This window comes from Ipomoea triloba, chromosome 8 (assembly GCF_003576645.1).
Source record: "Ipomoea triloba cultivar NCNSP0323 chromosome 8, ASM357664v1".
Classification (NCBI taxonomy): domain Eukaryota; kingdom Viridiplantae; phylum Streptophyta; class Magnoliopsida; order Solanales; family Convolvulaceae; genus Ipomoea; species Ipomoea triloba.
This window is the reverse complement of record NC_044923.1, coordinates 19,839,055-19,864,775: the sequence shown is the minus strand read 5'-3', so window position 1 is coordinate 19,864,775 and position 25,721 is coordinate 19,839,055. Positions and strand designations below refer to the sequence as shown.

General features: G+C 35.8%; 1 protein-coding gene and 1 long non-coding RNA gene across 2 annotated transcripts; both read right to left on the bottom strand.

Annotated features, from left to right (window-relative positions):
• Positions 1 to 5,958: 5,958 nt before the first annotated feature.
• LOC116028042 lies at positions 5,959 to 8,692 on the bottom strand. Its single transcript, XR_004100053.1, has 2 exons — positions 7,998 to 8,692; positions 5,959 to 6,487 (listed from the first exon to the last, which is right to left on the bottom strand). It is a non-coding gene; the product is annotated as an uncharacterized LOC116028042 (long non-coding RNA).
• Positions 8,693 to 9,755: 1,063 nt separating this feature from the next.
• LOC116027428 (ABC transporter B family member 26, chloroplastic) lies at positions 9,756 to 17,050 on the bottom strand. Its single transcript, XM_031269055.1, has 18 exons — positions 16,474 to 17,050; positions 15,744 to 15,871; positions 15,495 to 15,537; positions 15,140 to 15,184; positions 14,890 to 15,012; positions 14,700 to 14,803; positions 14,374 to 14,428; positions 14,222 to 14,292; positions 13,531 to 13,633; positions 12,890 to 13,100; positions 12,207 to 12,280; positions 12,038 to 12,094; positions 11,803 to 11,877; positions 11,446 to 11,520; positions 11,086 to 11,367; positions 10,768 to 10,832; positions 10,625 to 10,685; positions 9,756 to 10,249 (listed from the first exon to the last, which is right to left on the bottom strand). Exons 1-18 carry the CDS (start codon positions 16,927 to 16,929, stop codon positions 10,169 to 10,171), a joined length of 2,109 nt encoding a protein of 702 aa, XP_031124915.1. The 5' UTR covers positions 16,930 to 17,050; the 3' UTR covers positions 9,756 to 10,168.
• Between the last annotated feature and the right edge of the window lie 8,671 nt (positions 17,051 to 25,721).

Sequence of the window (25,721 nt, the reverse complement as noted above, 5' to 3'; positions counted from 1 at the left end):
CTACCGAACTCTATAAAAGAGGTCATAGATTATATACTTCCCAAAAATATAGTTTCAACTCATATAATTCCCAAAATGCACGGCAGTAGCAACAGAAATGCACGGTATCAGAAACAGAAATGCACAGCATCAGGAACAGAAATGCACGGCATCGAAAACAGAAATGCACAACAGCAAAAACAGAGATGCACTACAGTGGCGAAACAACAGTATTTTCCAGGATTTGAACCACAAAAACATTCAAATGACCAATTAGTAATGTATACACAACATAACCCCGTCCTTATACATACTTACACATATAGGTATATTCATATGCATACTCAGCCATTATAACACATATAAATATATATGCTTCTCACGTGTGTATGTATATATACACAAGCATTTTCTTTTTATTCTACTTACAATATTCTACTCACATAATGAATGAATCACTTGAACCAAGAATAGATATATATATACATATATACATCTATCATATATTACCCACCTAGTAATATGCTCATATATTCTACTAACACTTACATAGATCCATATGTTCTAACACAAAGCTCATAAATTCCTATTTCCACTATCAATCATCAAATCTCAAGTGACAAACTAACTTAAGGGATTTCTTACCTCTTGGGTGAAGTTCTTTTGGCAAGAATGGCTTTTGAACCTTTAATCTTTCACCAAAATTCCTAAGCAAGACACACCACCATAACAATAATTTTTAAGAGATTTTAACATATAGTTAGGTTCTAGGGAAGAAAACAAAGCTTTTAACCGAACAAAATAGAAATTTACCGAATATTTGTGATCTTGTGAAGAAATTAGCTATGGAGTTCTTGAGCTTTAGGAAGAAGATGAAGATGAAAATCCTTCCCCTTTCCCCCTCCAAAATTTTGGCCAAGTGACAAAAATGGGGAGGATTGGAGACCAAGTCTCCTTTTAGATCACAATTAAATTAATTTAATACACATATGTGGTGAGGAAGAGTGACAAGTGTCAAAACCCTATGGTGACTCCCAAAAATATCTTCAATTGGACTGTTAGGGGTTAAAACAGATATAATTTCGGTAGGAAATAATTTAGGTAGGGGTAAATTCGAAACCAAAATTATTCCGGACTCCATTCTCACCTTAATTTCTAAAATCGGGCAAGGTTCAGTACATCGCGAAATTCAGCGATGCTACGATCAAAATAAATTTTCACTGCTACGGGCTAATTTAATTAAATAGGAAATTCAAGGTTAATAATATGGTGCCTAATAACCCATTTCCTAGGAAAAACGGGACATAACACATACTCCTAAAATTTTTACGGTTCGTGACCGGTACGTACGATCGCAGCTTATTAACAACTATTCTAACTAGTAAAAATTATTTTGAAATATCTATACATCATAACTCGGGCATGTCAATGTCCTAGAATGAAATAAATTTTAAACTCCCATTTTTTTTTTTTTCGAACTCAGGAAGGAGTGAAGGGTTACACAACGCCCCCGATCGCTTTGTCGCCTAGTAAATGGTGAAATTCGAGGGGTCGTAAACCGAACCGAATTAAATCCGAATCGAAACCGAACCTTTTCAAACCGAACCGAATTCTAATGCTAAACCGAATGGTTTAATTTTTTTAAAACCGAAAAACCGAAACAAAAAAAATTGAATCGAAGACCGAAACGCCCGCCCCTAGTGTCAATAACAATCTTGGAATCAAAACTCGTGTACCCATACTATTTTCTGACATCACTTTCGCTTCAACAACTTGATCTCCCAATTTAGTAAATGACCAACTCATACCATTGCACAAATCAAGATCAGTATGGTCAATGTTCTACAAAAGCATAATTGGAGATCCAACTTGCAAGCTAAGACAATGATTTGGAATACCTGAGCATCTCAAAGTGTTGAGAAATTCCATGGTATGTAAACAAAAAACAAACCGACGTCAGCAACCGCAACATCACCAATAATTATGTTATAGACATGCTGTTGTTCATCTGTCAGTTATCTAACCAAATTATCATGTTCAACCTTAAGAACATCACAATCATATGACAATTCATCATACAACAATTGATTTCCATGCGAAGCTAAGCAACTGGTATCCGACACAGGCATAGAAGAAAAGCAAGACAAATTCTTTCCCCATGCACTCAGAAGCTTTTCAATTTCAAACAAAACATAATTAACATTTTCATTAGTTGTTAGCATTAATCCTAAAATAAAAAGGAAAAAAATCAAATTGATACTTACATACATCTCATAATCCAATATAGCATAATCAAATAAACAAATTCTATAGATTTATGAATTGTTAAAAACTTCCTTGTACATAACATTTGTCGTTGAAGAAAAATTACTCTCCATTTTAGCCTAAAATAAAAATTTAAGACCCTTAGGGTTGCTAGATAGAGCCACATACAGTTGTCCATGTACAAAAACGTGTTTCTTCAAAAGTAATACAAGATTCAAAAGACTTTAACCTTGGCTCTTATTTATTGTCATTGCATAGAATAACATTAGATGGAATTGTTTCCTTCGGAACTTAAATGATAACCGAGGATATGATGGAGTCACTGTTAATCTTGGGATAAAAACTCGAGTACTCAAATTATCTATTGACATAATTTTTGCTTCAAAAACATGATCCCCTAATTTACTAATTATAAACCAATCTCATGCCATTAGTCCATTACACAAACCCAGTGAATGACAATGTTCAGTAAAAAGCCTGATTGGAACCCCAAATTTAAAGCAAGAGAATGATTTCGAATCCCTGAGCATTTTAAACCACTAAAAAACTTTAGGTATGCAATTGGACCATGGTATGAACCAGAATCCGATTGACAAACATAATCAGAGCTGAAATACGTCATACCCTCAGTTGAATTTGAGCTACTCATATACTCATTGATCTCATCAAATACATCTAATGTTGGTGCTAAAATAGCACATCCACTTAAATATTCCAAATCACAAGTACCATAAGAAAACATATGGTGAGACATGTGCGACTAATGATCGTTTTGCAAATGTTAAAATACCTAATATATAAATCCATCCAATAGCAATAATATCTGCTATTACAATATTAAAATATAGTTCAATATAAACTATGACCCAAAATCGGCCTAAACCAACTAACCCAAACCCAACAACCCATCCTATAAATGCTACAACTCACTTGTATGAAACTCTAGATACCAATTATTCAATTATTCTGCAGGTCATCGCGTATCCCTTACATCTCCTCCTTCATATTTTTGTAATGTCCAAAAACGATAAACTACATATACATCATATGTATTTACATTCATTTTGTAGTGAGTTCATAATGTTATTTCGATATATTAATAAAAACGAAGCTTAATGTATATAAATATTACACTAAAGTAACGACTTTATGTACCTATAGATTTATTTAAAATACAAAATAAAAAATATATCAATATGGATGTCATTTAAAAGATCTTAATTAGAGCTTTTTAATGATATATTTTTTATATATTAGTTTTATTTGTACAAAAAGATAAAGTGAAAAATAAACTCAAATGGAAAAAAAATGAAATGAACCAAAATAGAAATTGTTAGGTAGATATATAATTTCATTGGTCAAAGTACATTGAATTTTAATATTTAATTTGATATTTTTATATTTAGAATGTAGTTTTGGGGGAAATGGAAGAAGTTCATTGTGCAAAATCTCTTAGCTATATATTGGTATAAAGATACCTGTTCATTTGGGCGGGAATTTGAGAGCCAAAAACATTTGACTTTTATATATATATATATACTAGTTTTTCTTATGTGCGATGTGCAAAAAATATGTGCCCATCCAATACTAATATTTTATATTAAACTTTTAAATTATTTAGATTTTAGATATTTAAATTATTGTAAATAATAATAATAATTTAAAATATTTCTATAAATTTTATATTTATATTTTAGAAAATAACTAACATATAAATCTAATATATAATGTGTATATATTATTATTATTATTATTGAAGAAAATAAGAAAATATATTGTGGATGCATGTGCATGGTAACAATAGTGGAAAAGATAACGGAAGTTATAACGGTAGGGGTATATTTGTCTAATATATTGTAAAGTACAACTTTTATAGCATAATGTACAAAAAAACTTAACGGAAAAAACGGACATAAATGAAGGGTATAACCTTCATTCACACTTATTATGTGTTTAGATATATATATATATATATATATATATAGTCATGATCAGGTGTGGCCGTGCTCTCCCGTGCGGCCGTGCGGTTCACACCACTCAATGTTACGAAATACACCACTCAATCTTACAAAATACACCACTCAATGTTAAGAAACACACCACACAAATATGCACTATGGTGTGTTTCTTAACATTGAGTGGTGTATTTCGTAACATTGAGTGGTGTGTGACCGCACCTGAAATTATATATATATATATATATATAGGATGTTGTAGAGAAAAAGAAAAATGGAATTGCCCCATTCCCTTGTGTGTGGAATGACTTTTATAGTCTTATATAGGTGGATGTCCTGACCCGAATACCGAAAAGATGCACAGAACGTATAAGGAGTAACTTGGGGAATAATCCTTATAAGTTGTGTTTTATAAAGTTGTCAACCAAACACTAACTATAATTTTGATTCACATTCCTTGTGTGTAAATCCATGAACCAAACACACCCTAAAAAATTAAAATATTTTCAAAAAAATAATTTAGGAGGTGTTTGAAAAATAGCCTATCAACCATAGTTCAACTTGCTTGTTTGACCAATTTTAGTTGTTTGACTAGTCAAACAGCTAATATGAATGTTTGATAAATAATTTTTTGGCTTAACTTATTGGTGTCAATAAGCTAAAATAAATAAATAAATAAACTGCGTTGAATATAATTTACCCTTAAAGGATTAGAACGAAGCTATTAAAAAAATGCGGTGGCAGTATGGTAATTTTGTGTAAGTAAGTTAATTTTTTTTTTTGGTCTTTCAGAGCCTTTTTTCCTTCTTGTAGAGCACAATGTTGTACCCTTTAGAGCACAATATTGTGCCTTTCAGAGCACACTGATGTGTCTTCCAATGCACATTGTTGAGCCTTCAATAGCATATTGTTGCGCCTTCCAGAGTACATTGTTGTGCCTTCAAAGTGCATATTATTTTGCTTTAGAGTACACATTATTGATCCTTCTAGAGCACATTGTTAAGCATTCCAGAGGACATTGTTGTGCCTTCGTATTGCATATTATTTTGCCTTGGACTACACATTCTTGAAGATTGTAGGTACGTAGTGAACTTAAAAAAAAAAGATTAGTTAATCTTGATCACTAATTACTAATTTGAATTGAATCTTGGTTATGTTATTAAACATGTTGAGGAAAGACATAACCATTGTATATCACCAGTCCTAGCAAAACAGTTTCTAAAGGTCAATAGAAACATTGATGTTGGGCATAAAAAATTTATTACAAATTGTGCACGAGCAAATATTGAGCCAACAAAATCATTTAACTTGTATAAGGAGATGGTGGGAGACTTTTCCAATGTAGGTGCAACAAATGTTGACTTTAAGAACTTCAACAGGGAAATTAGAATGTATATAATAGGTGATGATGGATAGATGATTGTGAATAATTTTTTTTTAAAGAAAAATGAGGTGTGTGAAGCATTTTATTTTGCCTATGAGATTGATGAAGATGAGCACTTGTGCAAGCTTTTCTGGGCAAATCCAATTTCAATGAAGAATTTTAGTTGTTTTGGAGATGTAGTATCTTTTGATGAAACGTATCAAACTAACATGTTAGTTTAACATCCAACACATACATTTACTTTAAATTCTTACATATATCATACATTTTGAGCAAATTGCCATTTTGGTCCACTGACTAGAGGGGTCTTTTTAATTGCAGTCCACGACTTTCAAAACTGTTAATTGCATACCATGACTATTCAATTTTTATCAATTTTGGTCACTCCGGCGAAATTGCCGACCAAATCTCACCGAAAAATCTTAAACCCTAAAATAATGAGGGCATTTTAGTCATTTCACACCTCTTTGTTATTCTCCGGCAAGCTACCATTTCCGGCAAACCAAAATGACTTCTCTCCTACCATTTCCGGCGGACTAGGAAACACACTTTCTGTCTTCACTCTTACCATTTTCGACGGCCTTAGCTTCTTCACTTCACCTCAGAAGAACAAAAACCCAGATTAGTTTTTCTGGGTTTCTCAGATCTGAAAGATGGAGGCCTTGCTTTCTCAGATCGGAGGCGAGAACAAAGGGTTGCAGATTATAACTTTGTCTGTTGTTATAGCAAAAAGAAAGGAAAATAACTTTGTATGTTGCTATAATGTTGTAACAGCTAGAGACTTTCTTAGTATTATGGTCACCGATTCTTTCGATGAGATGCGCATGTTGTCAGCCAATTCAATCACCTCAAGAATGGTTTTCCCAAGCAAGTGCAGCTTCTTCACATAATTTGCAACATACACCTATATACCAATTTAAAAAAAAAAAAGGTGCACTGTTAGACTGAAAATTGTGCATTGCTAAGGAAAACAATATGCACTACAAGACTGAACAATATGCACTATTAGGTAGAACAATATGCACTGCAAAACTGGAAAAATATGCACTATTAGGTTTTTCGTCTTTGTAGTGCATATTGTTCTACCTAACAGTGCATATTATTCTACCTTGTAGTGCATATTGTTTTCCTAAAAGTGCATATTGTTCAGTCTTGTAGTGCATATTGTTCAATCTTCGTGTCAAATACACTGCTATCATACTGTCTGCACAGATCAATGAACTATAAGATGAAAACAAGGACAAAGTTGTGAAGTTTTTCAAGAACGAATGAGTTGTTGGTGGATGTTTGTTTGATATGACTGTTGACAATGGGTCTTTTTGGTTGTATGACTGTTGAATATATTTGTTGATCAATGTTTATGGTTGTTAAAGGTACAGTGTTTTTGATACATTGACTATACTTTTGTTTTACAGAGCGTATTTTTATCACAATGAGTGCATTTTTAATAGTAAATCAAATTAATCTTAATAGAAAAGTATTAATTTTTATGTAATGAAGTCTATGGGTGTTCAGATGTCACTGTTTTGTCTCACAGTGCACATTATTTGATGAGTTAATACCTCCAATGGTCCTCCGAGTATTAGCGATTTACCCGCTGTGGTCCCTCGACTTTTAAATGACCTCCAATAGTCCTCCAAGTTTTAAAAAATAACCACTTGTGGTCCTTTTGGGATGTCCTGTGGCCATTTTAAACTTGGGTTATTTTAAGAATTAGGACCACAAGCGGTTATTTTTTAAAACTTGGAGGACCATTGGAGGTCATTTAAAAGTCGAGAGACCACATCTGGTAAATCGCTAAAACTCAGAGAACTATTGGAGGTATTAACTTTTATTTGATCATACAGTACACATTGTTATGTCATACAGAGAGCACATTTATGTGCCTTCAACTGCATAGACTTCATATTATTTTTCCCTATATCTTCCAGTGCATATTTTTTTATTCTTGTAGTGCATATTGTTGTGCCTAGCAGTGCACATTTTTCTACCTAATAGTGCAGATTGTTCAGTCGTATAGTGCACACTATTAACCACCTTTTAGGTTAGTTTTATGCTTGTAGTCCACATTGTTGTGCCATACAGAGCATAATTATGTGCCTTCCAGTGCACATTCTTATAGCTAATCAAATAAAATTGCGTAAACTTCATATTATTTTTCCCTATTATTTTCAATGCATATTTTTTATTCTTATAGTGCACATTGTTGTGCCTAGCAGTGCATATTTTTCTACCTAATAGTGTAGATTGTTTAATCGTATAGTGCACACTATTAACCATCTCGAAGGTTAATTTTATGCTTATAGTGCACATTGTTGTGCCATACAAAGCACAATTATGTGCCTTCAGTGCACATTCTTATAACTAATGAAATAAAACTGCATAGACTTCATATTATTTTTCTGAGTAAATACCTAAAATGGTCCCTCGAAGCAGGTGGTGAGTCTAATCCGACCAAGAAGCAGCGGGATGTTCCGTTCTGCTACTCTGGCCGCCAGCATGGCTGAAACGAACCGGTGGCTGAGCAGAAGGGAACATTGAGGACAAAGATTCCGGCGAACATATCCGTTGTTCTAACAAACTCACGGGGGGATGCTGAACCACAAACTCCCCGGGGCGGTTGACGACCGCCAGCGAACCGAAATTAGAATAAAGACTAGTCGGAAAGCGAGCGGCGGGAGATGAAACCCTAGCCGAAGAAGGAGGAGGCAACAAGCTTACATTTTCCGGGAAATTGAGCTTAGCCTTGCTGCCTCTGAACCTGGGGGCGGCTTGGTCGTAGGCTTCGGCGGCCACTTCGACAGTGTCGAAAGTGTCGAGCCACACTCTGGCGGATTTGTTGGGATCTCGAATTTCGGCCGCCCATCTCCCCCATGGCCGCCGTCTCACTCCTCTGTATCGTCTTCCCGGCTCGACTTGGCCGTTATGGTGTGTAGTCGTCGGAGTGTATATAAACGTCGTAGTTTTCGGTGAGCCACTCCTTGTTCTTGCTATTCTACCTCCACTCTTAGCTGCATAAAACTAATTACTCTACAAAACAATAAATATATATATGTAATGGATTCCGAAATCTGACATATGTTATATGCAATTATCAGTTCTCTATTCACCTAGCCGCAGGATCCAAGCCATTGTTCATGTGCAACCTCGCCTCTCAATCCAACAGCCAAAGCGTTGATTCTTCAATTGCGCATGAAATTACATATATATCCTCAAAGATCACGGTCAGCAAACAGTCAAATAGACGGAGGACTTAATTGGGTAAAAATTAAAAAGTTAGGACTTAATTGGATTCAATCAGTAGTTGAGGACTAATTTGTGAGTTTTGCTATTGTCGAGGGACCATTTTGGGTACTTACTCTATTTTTCCTTATATCTTCCAGTGCATTTTTTTATGGCTAATTAATTAAATACATTGATTAAAATTGTGATTTCATATCAACGAATGTGTAAAGAACGCATCAATATAATTGTGTGCAAGAATGCATCAATATAATTGTGATTTCATATCAACGAATGTGTAAAGAATATGCAAAGATTCAACAATATAATTGCGATTTCATAACAACGAATGGATTAAAATAATTTAGAATTGAGTTTACCTTCATCTATTGTGTGGATCGAGTAAGTTTTGTTGATTATGCGAATAGATCTTGCATCAGGTTGATCGGGATTTGATTTGATTCAATGAAGGAAAGATCGGCAAGGGAAGGAAAGATTCGCGTTTGATCGAATATGGCAATTAAGAAATCTAGTTTGATTGAATGAAGTGTAATTACAAATTTGCCCTTATTTGTGGGCGTGCTTTAGAAATTTAAAGGGAATCTTGTGCCTTGGATTAAAACAGATCTATGACCATAATTTCATTATATTTCACATCTAAGAAACATAATGCACAAGAGCCTTGGGGTATATATAAAAGAAGAAAACTTATGTTTTGATTATCAAAACACTAATATGATTTTTCTGTGTCAGAGGGGTCATTTTCCAAACCGCCCCACTGTAGCTATGAATACAAAATTGCTTCAAACTCTAGTATGATCAGAGCATTAGAAAGTGGAGTTTCTGTTTTTCTCTTAAAAAAAAAAAAAAAAAAAAAACCTGCAATTACACCACCACTTACAAAACTATTGAGATAACCTCAAAAACAACTTACTAAGCTATTTCAGATGGAAACAAAATCACTGTAAATTATATATTTCTTGTAAACAAACTGCGCTTTTTGGAACAAAAAGAAGAGGGTTTTTCGTATAGAAAAATGTACACTAGTAATTTTTTTCGAATTTTACAGGCTTGGTGATCCTTAAAAAAGTTGATCAAGAAACAAATAATGTTAAAAATTATCAAAATATGAATGCTAAATACTCTGCTGAACCTGATTGTTAAAAACAGCAAGCTCTGCAGCTAATTCAGTCAATCTAGGCACACCTCCTTTCTCCGCTAAACAGAATTCTAGTAAATGTATTTGGGTTTATGCCGGTAGTATACACGGTCGTGAAGCAATCTTGCAACGGAGTAGTATACGAAGGAGGATGAGATGTCAAGACGTACCAGAAACCTTTGACGCTCAACTTCGCTCTTTACTTCACGCCACAGCATCGGCCTGTCGTTTAGTTAATCGTGCATACAAGCCATCACGGAGAAGCAGCTCGCTGTGGTTGCCCATCTGCATGAAGGCCAATAAGTTAGGACCACTTAACCCAACCCAACAAAGAAACCAATTACCAAAAAGGAGGATAAAGATACTTAAAGTCAGTACAGTGGGCCAAACCACACTAAAAGACTGAATCTAGTAGACAACCAGGCGAACACAAAGTGGACCGATTAGATCATGGGCACTCAATTGGGCTAATAGTGCACATGGACGAACCCACACTAAAAGACTGAATTCAATCAATTAGCTAGTCTAACCCATGACCTTATAAACCAGTATGTTCTCTCTTATATTTTCAATGTAGGACTCTTAACATACAGAAAATGAAAAAGAAAGAGCTCAGAAATCATAGTTATTATAGGTTTTAATTATCGCGGAGCGTCATACCTCAATGATATTTCCACTATCCATGACCACTATCCTGTCAGCAGCTTGAATTGTAGAAAGTCTGTAGAGAAAGAGGTTTGTGAATACTTTAGGCTAAAGTTCAGCAGTTCGTTCATTTGGAAATAGAGTAATAGAGGAGGAACCTGTGCGCAATTACTATGACAGTTCTCTTTGTGTTCAAGTCTCTTCTGACTGCGCGAAGGGTGCCCTATATTCAATGTAAAATGATATGAGTAAGGATTTTGAAAGTTACTTGTTGATTTTTGAGTTACAAACAAGGTTGTAGAAGGCGCTAAGCGCTCCTCGGGCGGTAGACGGGCGTTTAGCGCCTAGGTGGGTGCTGAGGGTGCCTAGTCGGCCAGCCGACTAAAAGGCGCCTAGGCCTGAAATCCCCTTGGCCTAGGGACGTGGCCGTCTAGGCCGATTTTTACAGCAGTTGTGACAAAACAAGAAGAAAATACCTTGACGTTGTGCTCACTCTCCGCATCTAGAGCACTAGTAGCTTCATCTAGAACTAAAATGTCGGGGTCTCGAAGAAGGGCTCTAGCAATTGCTATTCTCTGCTTTTGTCCCCCACTGAGCAACTCATCATCAACAAGAGTTTGGTAGCCCTGGGGCAGAGACGAAATGAAATCATGAGCAAAGGCCTGCTTCGCAGCCCATTCCACATCCTCCTGACTAATATTCCGAGTGCAACCGTATTTTATGTTTGAACTGATATCCGTGCGGAAAAGCCGAGGTTCCTGTAGAAAACACCCGAGAGTCAAAGACAATGCAAAATCTAATTCAAATTCATTTAGACCATATGTTCGAAGGAGAACCTGTCCCACATAGCCAATCCTCTCTCTGAACCACTTAATGTCCAGGTCTTTAACTGGGTATCCATCAACACATATCTATAGTTACAATTTTTAAGAAAAAATTATGAAAAGAAATGGACTAAAAACAAACAATCAACAAAATAAAACAGGAAAAGAAAGGGAAAGATCTGCCCAACTCAATCTTTTGATCTTATACATAACCGGGGCAATCTAATGGCAATTGTATTCACTTTATCATTCAGATGTCACTGAAAGATTTTTATTACATTATTGACTGTTGACTGCCGGGGACCGGGGTGGTTGTTCTATATCTCCATATGATAATTAAAATAATGCATTGAAGATAAGAAGGCTCACCTGGCCACTCGTTGGCTCATAAAGGCGGAGAAGAAGGCTCACCAAAGTGCTTTTCCCACTACCACTAAGACCAACCTAAGCAAAATTAAAGTTGGCTAATTATAATTCCTAAGATCGGGAAAATGGTTTAGTGAAGTCATTATACTTGTAACTTGTAAGATAAAAGTATTACAAATGAGACTCTTCAGAAGCTGAAAACTACAAAAATTCAATACCGAAAAGATGAAAAACTTACAATTGCTACAACTTCGCCAGGATGCACTGTGAAGTTTATCTGTTGCAGTACTGGCACCTGTTTGGTAGTCAAAATATTTTAATTTCTCCCATTGTTGCCATGATAGATTTATGCATAGGATCTCATTTAGAAAAATATGCAATTGTGCTAATAATAGGAATAAACATACCGTTGTCCTAAAAGGGTAGCAAAAGGAAACATTCTTAAATTCAATTTGACCTGACAATCTTTGTAACTTCAATCCTGCAACATGTTTACATCCACCAAAAAAGTTGAGAATAAAGAGATAATAACTTGGGAAAAGTGCAGTTTTCATCCCTAAGTTATAGGGCTCGTTGGTCGTGCTCACTTCTCGTCCCTAAGCTATAACTGAAATTGCAAATTTCGTCCCTAATGTTTTGTAAGAAAAAGTACGAAATTTGCAACGCCAGTTAGAACTTAGGGACAGGAAGTGAGCACAACCAATAAGTAGGGGATGAATCCTACAATTATCCTATAACTTAGGAACGAAAAGTGCAATTTTTCCTATGTATTTAAATAGTCTCCTTAGTTCCTATATTGCACGTCTATGAACATGAGAACTGACTTTTATGGTGGTGGTGGTTGGGGGGGGGGGGGTAATGCAAAGGGTCCTACATTAGAAAAATTGTCAAAATGGATAAAATGTAGTTTAAACACAATAGATGAATATGTAGCACACAATGAAGCCATCTAGATACCGCTTAACATCAAGTTGCCACATTGATAAATGCACATAAAAAATCCATTTGCTTTACCAACAAATATGCACATTGTTGAATGAATAAAAAGAAGAAACACACTTCAGAGGCAAGAATGTAAAACGGTGCAGACCTTTGGCAATTAACTGACTGCTTGGTTCAAGATCCATTAAGCGAAAAACCTTTTCACTTGCCCCAACGGACTGCATTAGTGATGACACGTTGTCCCCCACCCACCACGTGGAATAGATAAGCCACTCGCTGTATAAGATGAATTTTGTAAGTTGCTCTGCTGATATATGGCCAGCCAGTATAAACATTCCTCCTACTAGGACAGCAATAACCTATAAAAATTAGACTTGTTAAATCAAAATTACTTTTCGTATAAATAAGTTGTTGAATTTGAAAGATTCAAAGGCCTCGCGGGTGGAGAATAACAACCACCCGCCAGTTAGGCAGAAGCAGAGATGAAGAAATCGAGGAATGAGAAAATGTATATAATACTGAATGATTACAATATGTTACTATAACTCTATGTTTCTAATGAAGAAACATCATACATGTATATAGAGACGCATAACTGTTAAGTAAGCACCTATTCATAAACAGACACAACCCTTTGCTTTTCAACATAAATAATCTTTAGGTGTCAAACAAACACTAGAGGATCTTACAATAGTATCATACTCTCTCTTTTTCATGCCTAAAACAATCAAAATGTATTACGGTACTAAGTTTGTGAAGGCAAAAAGGAAGGTGTTACGAGATTCTAACCTGCATTGAGTGGTAGAGAGTGTTGAAGCTAAAGTTCCAAAATCCATATGCAGCGTTTTGTCGCATGCTTATATCAGCTAATTTACCCAGCCACTTTGAATATCTATTTTAATAAACAGGCCCATACTCGGTCAGAATTATGTGATGCAAAATGAGTACACGTATAAAGTTTGCATCTTTGCCTGATAAGAGTAAATAGACAGGATGAATTTGATCAAAGAAATCTAAGGAGACTATGATATTATAAAGTGAAACCAAAGGAAAGAAAAACAAGGGAATTCAAAGAATATCCCTCCAACAAGAATAAATTCTTGCCCGCAGCTACTTAGAGCTAATTGTTCCAATTCTATTGGAAGCCCTCTCTTCTAAGAGATGGTCCCTATTTATTTATTTATTTTGTTTTAATTTTTTGGAATACTCATGATTCTTTACAATGTAGTATATGTTCTATACTTTCTCGATCTTTTTCAGCCCAAAGAATCAATGCCCCCACAATCCCTAATTATAGGCTCCATAAAATAAGCAAAGATTTACATAATCAGTCAATCCCTTATTCTATGCTTCCTAGAATTCTGCCACTAGAATGATTATTTGATACTTTCCTTTCCTGCCTGATTTGTATCATTGCCCCTTTTAACTTTGAAGGGTAAATGCAACGAAAAATCCAGTAGTGAATAAAGCATGCCATTACCTTCGAAGTTCTAGTTTCTCTGTTCCATATACTCGCACAGTCCTCATCAGAGAAAGTGTCTCTTGAGCAACCTAGGTGATATGAAAAGGTAATTAATTCAGTGCCCACGTTTATCTTAAAAAAAGATGAGCATGTGAACATCTATGAATTACCTCGTTGGAAGAAGCAGTGTACTCTTGAATCAAATTAGCCGCTTTCTTCTGGTACCTATAGAATGCATAACATGGAGAGAAGTACTAGCATGCTAAATGTCAGAAAGCCAAATGCATTATAAAGATGTACGATTTCTTCACTTGAAAAAGGACAAAATACATAATAATATAAGGGAACATGCTTTCATGAATCAAGAACTGCTCATCATTAGTCTTCACCATGCCAAGCAGAAACTGTATATTCTAAAACTACATTGCTTGAATTTAATAATTGAGGAAAGTTATATTCAATCTATTGTACGTTAGAGAAACCAGGAAAGGCTTACCGTCCATATAATAGCAATAAGATTAATATGGTAGAGCAGATTGCTAGCGTGCACAAGCCAAGAGGCCACGACAAAATCAATAAGTAAGCCAGTGCGCCAATTCCCTGAACAATGAGGTACAGATGAGATTTCATATGCTAGACTTATAGACAAACTCGTGAAGACTTTTGGAATTAGTTCAAAATATAACCTGAAGAAGATTGCGTAGTATTAGATTAAGGTCATTTCCAATTACACGCGATACTTGCTGACAATCTGCCCCAAGCCTACTCGTCAAATCACCAACTGTTTCAGAGTCAAAAAAGGAGATGTCCTACAAGGAGGTGACTTGGAATAAAAAATAATGCTCTATATATGATGAGAAAAATTAAGCTTCATACTAACAAGACAAATGGAGGAGAACTATTTTTGACGAATAATATTTTATATGAGAAGTAAACCTGACGAAGAAGAGTTGAGTATAATTTTTCTCTCATTCGTTGGACCTGCAAAATATAAGAAACTGTTATCTGCACATGATAAGTATCAATATCTTAAAACTCATAAGTTTTTAAATCTAAAGTGGTGCCACCATAGCTAATGAATAAATTAACAGTCATAGGCTTATGTATAAATTTTTAAAACAAAAACAAAACATGGGTGGGCAAAAAGATATGAAAGAACTTATTTTGACCGTCCTTGACAGAAACAAACCAACAATGCCATTAAGAATGAGCATAACTAAGTAAATAGCAATATAACATCTTCACATGTTCATTTCAAATTCAAATTATAAGTCATGGAAAGGCTACTCACCAGGATCATATTTGCAATGCCAAAGAAACAACCTCGAACCCCACTGTTATTTCAACCAAATAAAAAGTCTTGTAAGGGAACCGTAATGGGACAAATTGCACATACAGATATAATACAAACCACCCACAGGAACACAATGGGAGAAGATACTGAATTATTTATTGCTAATGAAATTATGACTACATGATTACTATGATAGATACTATCTATATATGAAAGAAGGGAGTTTTGACCATACAAGATCTTGACCTGCAAACTCCTGCAACTATGCTTAGCACAGCTAAAATGCGCACGTTCCTGTAGAACACTGGAACACTACTACTTTTTGCCGAAAAGATTGATGCCGTGAGGAAGTGTGGAATTGATATCTCAGATAACTGATCAGAGCAAAGCAACAAATACTCAGCAATCAATTCTGGGAGGAATAATTCTCACTGTTTGTATTACTATTCAAATGTAAATTCACATAATCAATATATATAATTATATATATAGGTTTGCATTCATACAAGAACCATGTCTTAAGGAAAACTTGCGAACTACTGCATGAATGCACACATTTACATCCATGCATACTTGGATGACCGTGTAGACCCTGAAGTAGTTGCGTGTGCATTCCTGTAATATTGTGTGCACTCATACAGTTCTCACATTCTCTCTTAAGGCAAGGTTCTTACATGAAAGCAAGCCTATATGTGAGAACCATGCCTTAGGTGAGAACATGAGAAATATAAGTGTACACACTTTACTACACGAATGCACCCGCAATTACTCTACTACACGGCACGAATGCACACTCAACTACTCTAGGTTCTATACGATCATCCAAACATTCATGTAGTAGTAATTCGCAGAGTTATCACCTAAGATAGACATGGTTCTCATATGATCCTCAATATATATATCTATATCTATATTTTGCATATATAAAAAATACAGAAAGCCTGAAAAGAGATGCTAAGTTAAATAGAGAACATACAGCAGTCACAATGAGTGCAGCAAAAGCCGAAAAGATAAGCCACCTCTCTTCAGCTATCAATTCCCACATCTTCTGAAGCGCTCGGATTACAGTCACTGGCTCCGCCGCCATTTCCACCTTCGCATCCTCCGACGAGAGCCTCCACCAGCTTCCCCCGGGCAAAAAATCCCGAGCCAACCCAACCCATTTCCGGAATTTCTCACCCAACTCCGCATCCTCCCCTTCCAAACCCCGCTCTTTTGAATAATTATCATGCAATGGATATCCATTAACAGAAGCAGATTTCACCGGAGTAACAAACCCAAATCTCTTTTTAGACGAATGTTCAGAAAACAAGAATTGGGTCTTTGGTTTGGGGCCAAAATGCAATCTTTCATGAAGATTTCTAACTAAGACTCTTCTCTGTTGTACATACAATGCGAATTGAGGTTGAAGGCTACACATGGGCAAAGACATGGCAGTTGAGCATCAAGAAAACAACTGAAACGTTAGAATTTGAGAAAAAAAAAAAAAAAATTCTGGTGGTTAAGGGCATGTGTTGTCTAAAGAAAGCACCACATGTTAAAGGCTGATTCTTTTGAAAAATGACAAGGAAAAGATCGGACCCACTTCCATAAAACTGAAAGAAGGCTTTGCTTCTACACTGAAGGAAGAAGAGGGTTGGTGGTTGTAGAAACTTGTGGTTCGGTGTGTTTAGTTTAACGCCGTCGATTGGATCTAATCCCGTCGCATCGACGGCGGAAAACGGTGGAGCACCTGTATGGACAAGATCAAGCTAAAGGCTTGTGGCGTGAGAAACTCAAAACCGTAACGTGTGTAACGGCCGGCACTGTCACAATTAGCCTCCTTGACTAGTATTTATCCTTTTGACTAGTATTTATTCTTCTCCCATACTAGTATTTATCTTCTTCTCCTGCCTATGCTAAATCAGTATTTATTATTCTTCAAATATTGTTCACTAAACCAATGAATTAAGTCGGGCAACTAATATTTATCCCCTTACTACTAAGAGCATTTTTATCAATGGAATTTTTCATAGTTATTGAGGAGATTTTGTAAGTGTGATTAGGAAAAAGAAAGTGGGAGGAAATGAAAAAAAAAACAAAATAAAATTGATTTAAAAAAAAAAAAGAAGAGGTGCCTGTTGGCCACGTGTGCTGTGCGCGATACGCGCGCACAACACTAACTTCTTTTTTGATTTCCGCATAAAATGTTACTGTTCCAATATCTTGCATTTACAGAAGCATCTCTCCACTCTCTCTCCTACCCTCTCTCTCTTCCAACTAGGCAAGGTACTGTTCCAAAATCCACCCATTCTTCGCTGATGGCCATGCTCTAAGGGGTGTATTTAGTCACATTTATATCAACTTTTAAAAACTACGGAGTATTTAAAAATTACTTTAGTCATCGACTATAATGGTTTACTCAATTTAATTTTAAGTGACTTTTTATGTTAAACTAAATCTCAAACTTTAAGTATGTATTTAACCCTTCCCTTTATACGGGAGGTGGTGGGTTCAAGCCTCAGTGGAGGCAATACTGACTCTTGTGCTTCAATAGGTTGTGAAAGTAGTTATGAACCGACACTGCATTGTAATAGAGTTAGTAGTATTCAAAAAAGTATGTATTTAACCTAACTACTGTTTTACCCGTGCGTTGCACGAATTTTTTTTTTTTTGTTATTATGAATTTAAATTTAAAGAATAGAAAAAAATAAAAAGATATTAAAATATACAATATAATAATATAGTTAGACTTTTATATATGTGTACAAGTATCTATTTTCATAACATACAAAATTTAAATTTAAATTTTGTATGGTTAATAAAATCTCTAATTTTATAGAAAAATTTACATAATTAAGTTGATTTATTCCTAATTGTATTTATATATATTGTAATTGTAAAAAGAGTAAATACCAATGGAGGTCCTCTGACTTTGATGGTACTGCCACTTTTAGTCCTCCGACTTTGATGGCACTGCCACTTTTAATCCTCAACTTTTAAATCAACCACTTTTAGTCATCTTACTTTTTGTTTCTAGCCACCTATGGTCCTTCCTTTACAATTGGACATTTAATGCAATTCAATCATTTGGTCCAAAATTTAGTGTTAACAAAAGAGAGTGGAGAATAGAGTTTCTTCAATTATTATAATTAAAATTTTACATTTAGAAATTAAAAATTTAGCATTTAAATTTTATATGATTAATATAGTGCATATGTATGCATTTAAAAAATTTCTAAATATTTATAAACACATATTTTGTTAATTTTATAATTTCATTTCTTTAATTATATTTCATATTTTATTAATTATAATTTAATGAAATTGCCAAACATATTGCCACGGAAGAAATATTATATTTATCAATGAAGTTAATTATATTAATTATAATTACCAAATATTGTGGCAATTACCATAATAATTTCATTAATTATATTAATTATAATATTTTTTCTCTTCTAATATTAAAATATATTACCATAAATTAGCATAATAATTAATGAAATTGCCATAATTTTGAAATATATTATCATAAAATTACCATAATAATTACATGAAAAAAGTATTAAAAAATTACCATAATAATTACCATTAATAAATATTAGGAAATTAAATTAAAAAGTAATTATGTATTAAATGAAGTATAATTTATTCTGTGCCAATAATATTACACTGAAAAGGCGAAGAGAATTACAATAAATAATTATTAGGCAATAATATTAATAATTAATTATTAAGGCATGCATGATTTATTTTGTACTAATAATATATAATAAATAAGATATAATATTATTAAATCAAAATAATTAAAAATAATGTGTCCACCGTACAAAAGATTTTTATAATTGACTTAATAATTAACTATTAATTTTTATTGCCTAATACAAATTGTCAGGCAACGCGAAGGCCTTGATTACTTCGAGACGTATTCTCTTGTGACGAGAATAAACACCATTAGGATGATACTTGTCATAGCCGCGCTACGAAATTTTGAAGTTCATCAAATGGATGTGAAAATAACTTTCTTAAATGGCAAGGTAGATGAGGAAATCTATATCGAACAACTCGAAGGGTTCGTGGTTCCAGGCCAAGAAAAGAAAGTATGTAAGTTGGTTAAATCGCTTTATAGTTTAAAACAAGCGCCTAAGCAATGGCATGAGAAGTTTAACCATGCAATGTTAACCAATGGTTTCAAAATAAATGAAAGTGACAAGTGTGTCTACGTTAAAGAAACGGTAGACGGGTATGTCATTTCTTTGTTTATATGTTGATGATATTCTCATCGTTGGTAGTAATGATCGGATAATCAAATCTACCAAGAATATGTTAAATGTGAGTTTTGACATGAAGGATATGGGTTTAGCTAATTTAATCATCAAAGTTAAAATCATTAAAAAAAACCTGATGGTATTGTGTTGAGTCAATCTCATTATATTAATAAAATCTTTGCCAAGTTTAACAAGGATGATGATCAATTGGCTAAGACACCATTTGATACAAACGTTCAACTAACCAAAAACCATGGAGAGTGTATTTCTCAAGTAGAATATGCTCGGGTTATTGGTAGTTTGATGTATCTTATAAGTTGTACTAGGCCGGATATTGCATTTGCGGTTAGTAAACTCAATAGATTTACGAGTAACCCTGGTGAGATTCATTAGAAGACAATAGTAAGGGATATGAGATACTTAAGGTATACTCGTGAACTTGGACTACACTATACGAGATATCCTGTTGTACTTGAAGGGTATAGCAATGCTAGTTGGATATCGGACATTAAGGATTCTAAATCCACGAGTGGCTACGTGTTTACACTAGTTGGTGTAACCGTTGCGTGGAAGTCTTTCAAGCAAACAGTAATAGCCAGGTTCATGATGAAATCTGAAATAATTGCCTTGGACAAGTGTTGTGAAGAGGCTGAATGGCTACACCATTTTCTGGAAAATATTCCTAGTTGGGAAAGACATATACCTCTAATCTGTGTACATTGTGATAGTCAAGCCACAATTGGGAGAGTAAGGAGTCATATGTATAATGGTAAGTCTAGACACTTACGTTGTAGAAATAATACCATTAGATAACTTCTCGCAACTGGTGTTGTCTCGGTTGACTACGTAAGGTCAATAGACAATATAGCGGATCTGCTAACCAAAGGGTTGAGCAAAGAAGTTGTAGAGAAGTTGACACAAGGAATGGGTCTAAAGTTCTTGGAATAAAAGTTCCATAGTGAATACCCAACCTAGCTGGCACCTAGGTTCAATGGGGCAATAAAATTATGGAACGAAGCGTGTCACTATGGAGGTCTCGAACTCCCAACCACTCCTCGTTAAAACAGTGGCTCCTGCACGAGGCTAGAACTTTGATGCTTTAAAGATTTGAATGTCGATTGACATATGTTGAGTATGCGGGATACTCGAAAAAGAATCACCTATGTGAGAGGAAGTGAGGGTCGCTTCAAAGGAGAGTTGAACTGAGCTCAATTCTTTAGAAATTCTTGTAGAACCAGGAACAGTGACCCACGACCAAAATGGGCACAATTATGAGGGCAGAACGTGGTTAGAAGATTCCTGTGTGAGGTATATCAATGTCTACACAAACGGCAGTCAGTTCAAAGACATCGCATTCTACCTATAGCCAGTAGAATAAATATATCTCACAAGGCAAGGTTCAAAGGGTAACACCTACCTCTGCTATGCAGGAATCGACCGTTGAACACAGTTGTTTCCAATTTCAAAATACCCTTGAAAAACAATTTTCATTCATATGGGGTAGAAAAAATAGTACTAAAATGACATTTTAATGCTATTTTTCCAACACCCTTTAAGGGACAAAACCAAGTTTGCAAACTCGTAAGGCACCTACTAATGCTATGAACGTTATTCACCAAGTGTTGCATGATCTCATTGAGGATGATGGCATTGATCTTTCTCAAGAAAAATATTTTGAAAAATTTGCTTAACCTTCTTTGGATAGGAGTATTTCAAATTGGTATCATGTTTACACTAGCATGCTTGCTATTAGTACCGTCAGAGCGGAACGGCCCGCCCCACCGCGAGCCTATTTTTTGACCAGCTTTTGCGGGCCGACCCGTTAAGCCCGCGGGCTAGGATTCATACAACCCTAACCCGCCCCACGCGGGTTGGCGGGCCCCGCAAGCTTTTTAGTGTTTTTTTTAATTACAGTGTGTACACGTACTGTACACATGAATATATATTCATGTGTACAATACATACGTGTACACATGAATATAAATATATATTCATGTGTACATGAATATATATTTATATTCATGTGTACAATGTGTGTGTGTATATATATATATATATATATATATATATATATAATTATTTTTTTATTTTTTTATTTTTTTACTTGGCCCGCGGGCCGGCCCGCCCCACTAGGCCCGCATTTTCGCGGGCCTATTTTTTCATGCCCCTACCCCGCCCCACCGTGGGGCGGGTGCGGGTCGGCCCGCGGGCTTCGGCCCATTTTGACAGCCCTACTTGCTATGATGGCAAATGCTACTTCAATAATAAGGCGTTTGGTTAGAGTGAATTACAATTTCATTCCCACCTAATTCTCACATAATTGCGAAGACAAGCAAATTGCTTGGTTTGGTTGGAGGGAACTAATTGCAATTTCACGGAATTGAAATTCCCTAATTTTCATGAAATTAGAATCTCATGCCCTCCTTTGGTATTTCAATTCCATGAATTTTAGGAATAAAAAAAAAGTAGCTTTGAGACAAAATTGCCCCTCTATTTTTAACCATAAATTGATGTTTGACTTCCTCTTTTGATTATAGTGTGCCTTCTTCTTTTACTCTTAACACAGAACGTCAATCAGTAGGCCAACATCAAGCAAATATGTTTTCTCGAAACTCCCTTATATATTTTATTGCTTTCATTATGTAATTATAGATGTAAACGCGAAAAACTTGAATTGTATATATTCAAAATTCAAAGTATCGGTTACAATAAGTAGTATGTATCAAATGATAAATGGAGTACAATCTCTGTATAGAAGTCCTCTGATTCTCTACTAGAAGTATGTTGATCGGAAGTAGGCCTAGTTCAGAATATGTTGAATTGGAAGTATGCCGATTAGATGTGTACTGAATCCGGAATATGCCGAATTAAGTGTGTGCTGAGTTGGAAGTATGCCAACTGTAGGTATGCCAAGTTGGAAGTATGCCAACTGGAAGTATGCCGAGTTGGAAGTATGCCAAACTGGAAGTATGCCGAGTTGGAAGTATGCCAACTGGAAGGGTTCTTCGGTGCAAATAAATTGCAGGCGTACCCCTCGGTGCAAATAAATTGCAAGTGTGTTCCAGACAATATTCTGGTGAGATTTCGGCAGAGCTTCGCTATGCAGATCTTCAGAGCTCCCCTTCCTTGAAAATGAAACCACTATTTATAGTGGTGAGTTGGTAGGAAAAATATAACCAACTCTATCCATTTGGATAATTCTTATAAGGAACGTATCGGGACACTATCACGTCCAGGTTCATGATTTTATATTTTTGAACCAGTTTATCATATCCACAATTTCCTCAAAATTATATAATCCACATATAATTTTGATGGGCCAAACCAAGTCAAAGCCCGCCAACTTGAGCAGCCCAATTGATAGTCTGGTCCAACTCAATTAAATATAATCCTTGAATTTGGGCCAACAGTTCAGCAACAATTACTTTAAATTAATTAATTAGGCCAACCAATTATTTATTAGGCCATTTAATCAACCCAATTAAATAAATATCAGCCCAATTTAATTAATTAAAGCAATTAATTTAACAACTGGTTATCGATCACGGCCCAATAACATTCTTTAAATTTTCGATGCTTACAAATTGCCCCTTCGAGACTTGCTTGGCGTGCTCCAAATGCAAAGAGAAGGGAGTCTCGAAATTAATCAGTTGTCCAAGAGTCCAAATCACCCAATAGACGCCATTTTGATTTCAATGGCCCAACAATAGATGTCCATATTACACAAATCAATCTATTTTGACTTCGAAGCCCATCTCATTTTTTAACTTTAGCCAAATCTCCATTCTAATTTTAGCTAAAGTAAATATCTATCCAAAACTTGAAAGAAGCCGAACAAGGTAAGTGACAATATGGTGACTTTAACTGATTAAATCCAATAAAACCAAGTCCAAAAGCCAATCAATCTCATTAAAGGACCATTTCTTCTTCTTTTTTTTTTTTAAAGTTCAACTCCGATTTTAGTCACTGCAATTGGAGTCCTCATTGCACCTTAATTTGCCCATGCAAGTGTAACAGACTGCGTACAAAGTGAGTCCAAACTAATGTGATTAACATTACCAGGACTCCAAAGCCAACTATAACACTATCAATTTGAGATAATCATGGAGTCACAGACGAACGATATCGCCCAACCAACACTAATATCGCCCAACCAACACTATAAATACACATTCATTCTTCTGCATCTTCAGTCACTCATTCACTCTTTTACATCTTCAATCAAAACCAAGGGCAGAGCTACAGGTAACTAACCTCAACTTTAGTATATGCCATGCACATATATGCATGTGTTTTGCCTTGAAATTTGTTTTGCAGTGAGAAACCAAGAAAAGAAAGACCTATAAGCGCTGAATGGGATTAAATATTTGCCATTATTCGAACCTCACAGCCGGTCACCTCGTCGGAAATACCGTCGCCGAAGGGTCGCCGCAAAGTGTTGCTCAGGCACGCCTTCCACGCTGCTTCGAAAAGAAATTATGTTTTCTTTTTTTTTTTATATGCTCACCGTGCACCATAGAGCTGCCGCCACCGTCCTTGGAGAAGAAAGCTGCTGGGTGCTCGCCGGGCACGTGCTCTGGCACGTTGCCATCGTGCTACGAACTATCGCGGAACAACATTGGACCAAGGGCTACCTGAGAATGAACTTCTCGAGTTATCTCTCACCATTGTACTGTTAAGACTTTCTCGCCGCCGCCGATCAACAAGCTCGCTGCCTGAGAGTGCTGACTCGAGACCGTCGCACTACGGTGTAGTGATGCCGTCGTGGGGAATATCTCTCCAAGCTTTGGACTTGACTCCATAGCCACTCTGTTGCCACTACCACAGGCATTATTGCCGTAGAGATGCGTCACTGCCACTGTGGCCAGAGATTGATCGCCTGACCGCCGTCCCCTTCGCACTTTTTTTTTGGGAATGAATACGTCAGATAAGCCTCGCCATCTTGCTCCTCGCTTAGCCGAGACGGCCGTAGCTTCAAAGGTCGTCGGTGAATTCTCCAAAGCTTGATGAAGAATAACGCAACACTGCTTTGAGGGAAACTTATGTTTCGCTCCAGCTTAATCACAGCTGAGGAGAGACTCACTGTAAACGGTCTTCATAGAGCCTTGTGCTCTGCCCTTTTGTTTCGACGTGTCTGAGGCTCTCTCCTTGGAATTTCTTTGCCGTATATCACATATATGTATATATGTTGAGACTGTGGTGATGCCTGGACAGAGTTCGACGTCGATTTTCTATCGTGACCATTATCCGGTCTCACTTAAAGGTTTGACCACGCCGTGGCTGTTGTTATTATACAACAATGGAAATTGCGAAGCTTCTCACGAATAATCGGCTGGGATCTCTCACAATGATATTGCCTTGAGATCTTCACTATTTTTTTTTATTTTTTCCTTTTTGTTTGAGTTGCCTCGGGCCATGAACTTTTTATCTTTCACAGTGCCCATATCTTTTCCCTTCTGTTGTGCGCGTCTATCTATGTATAAACATTTTTTTGGTTTCCTTTTGCTTTGCAGTGTGCAAGACGTGCTACCAGGAGCCCAGGACATATATTCATAACCCACCATAACACAGGTTCATTTTTCATACGCTATTTGCACTTGGCATATATATAATAGGAATATATGATCCTTGCCTTTTGGTGCTTTTTGTTTGCTCTTGTGACTATAGTATACATAGAACCCATATACATGTTGTAATGTATGTAGTAGTTCGTATACATATAATACATATATTCCCCACTTTGTCTGCTTGCGTGTATAATATATATATTGGTTCAAATGCGACCGTGCTCTCCCGTGTGGCCGTGCGGTCACACACCACTCAATGTTACGAAATACACCACTCAATGTTAAGAAACACACCACAATGAAACACAATGAAACACACCACAATGTTAAGAAACACACCACAGTGCATATTTGTGTGGTGTGTTTCTTAACATTGAGTGGTGTATTTCGTAACATTGAGTGGTGTG

What these genes read in the sequence shown, in the direction of transcription:
- LOC116027428 (XM_031269055.1), bottom strand. Translation starts at nt 16,929, where the DNA reads ATGTCTTTGCCCATGTGTAGCCTTCAACCTCAATTCGCATTGTATGTA. An exon ending in ACTCAACTCTTCTTCGTCAG is followed by an intron (nt 15,013 to 15,139) that starts GTTTACTTCTCA and finishes ACCTCCTTGTAG; the next exon opens with GACATCTCCTTTTTTGACTC. An exon ending in GTCATAGTAATTGCGCACAG is followed by an intron (nt 10,686 to 10,767) that starts GTTCCTCCTCTA and finishes CTTTCTCTACAG; the next exon opens with ACTTTCTACAATTCAAGCTG.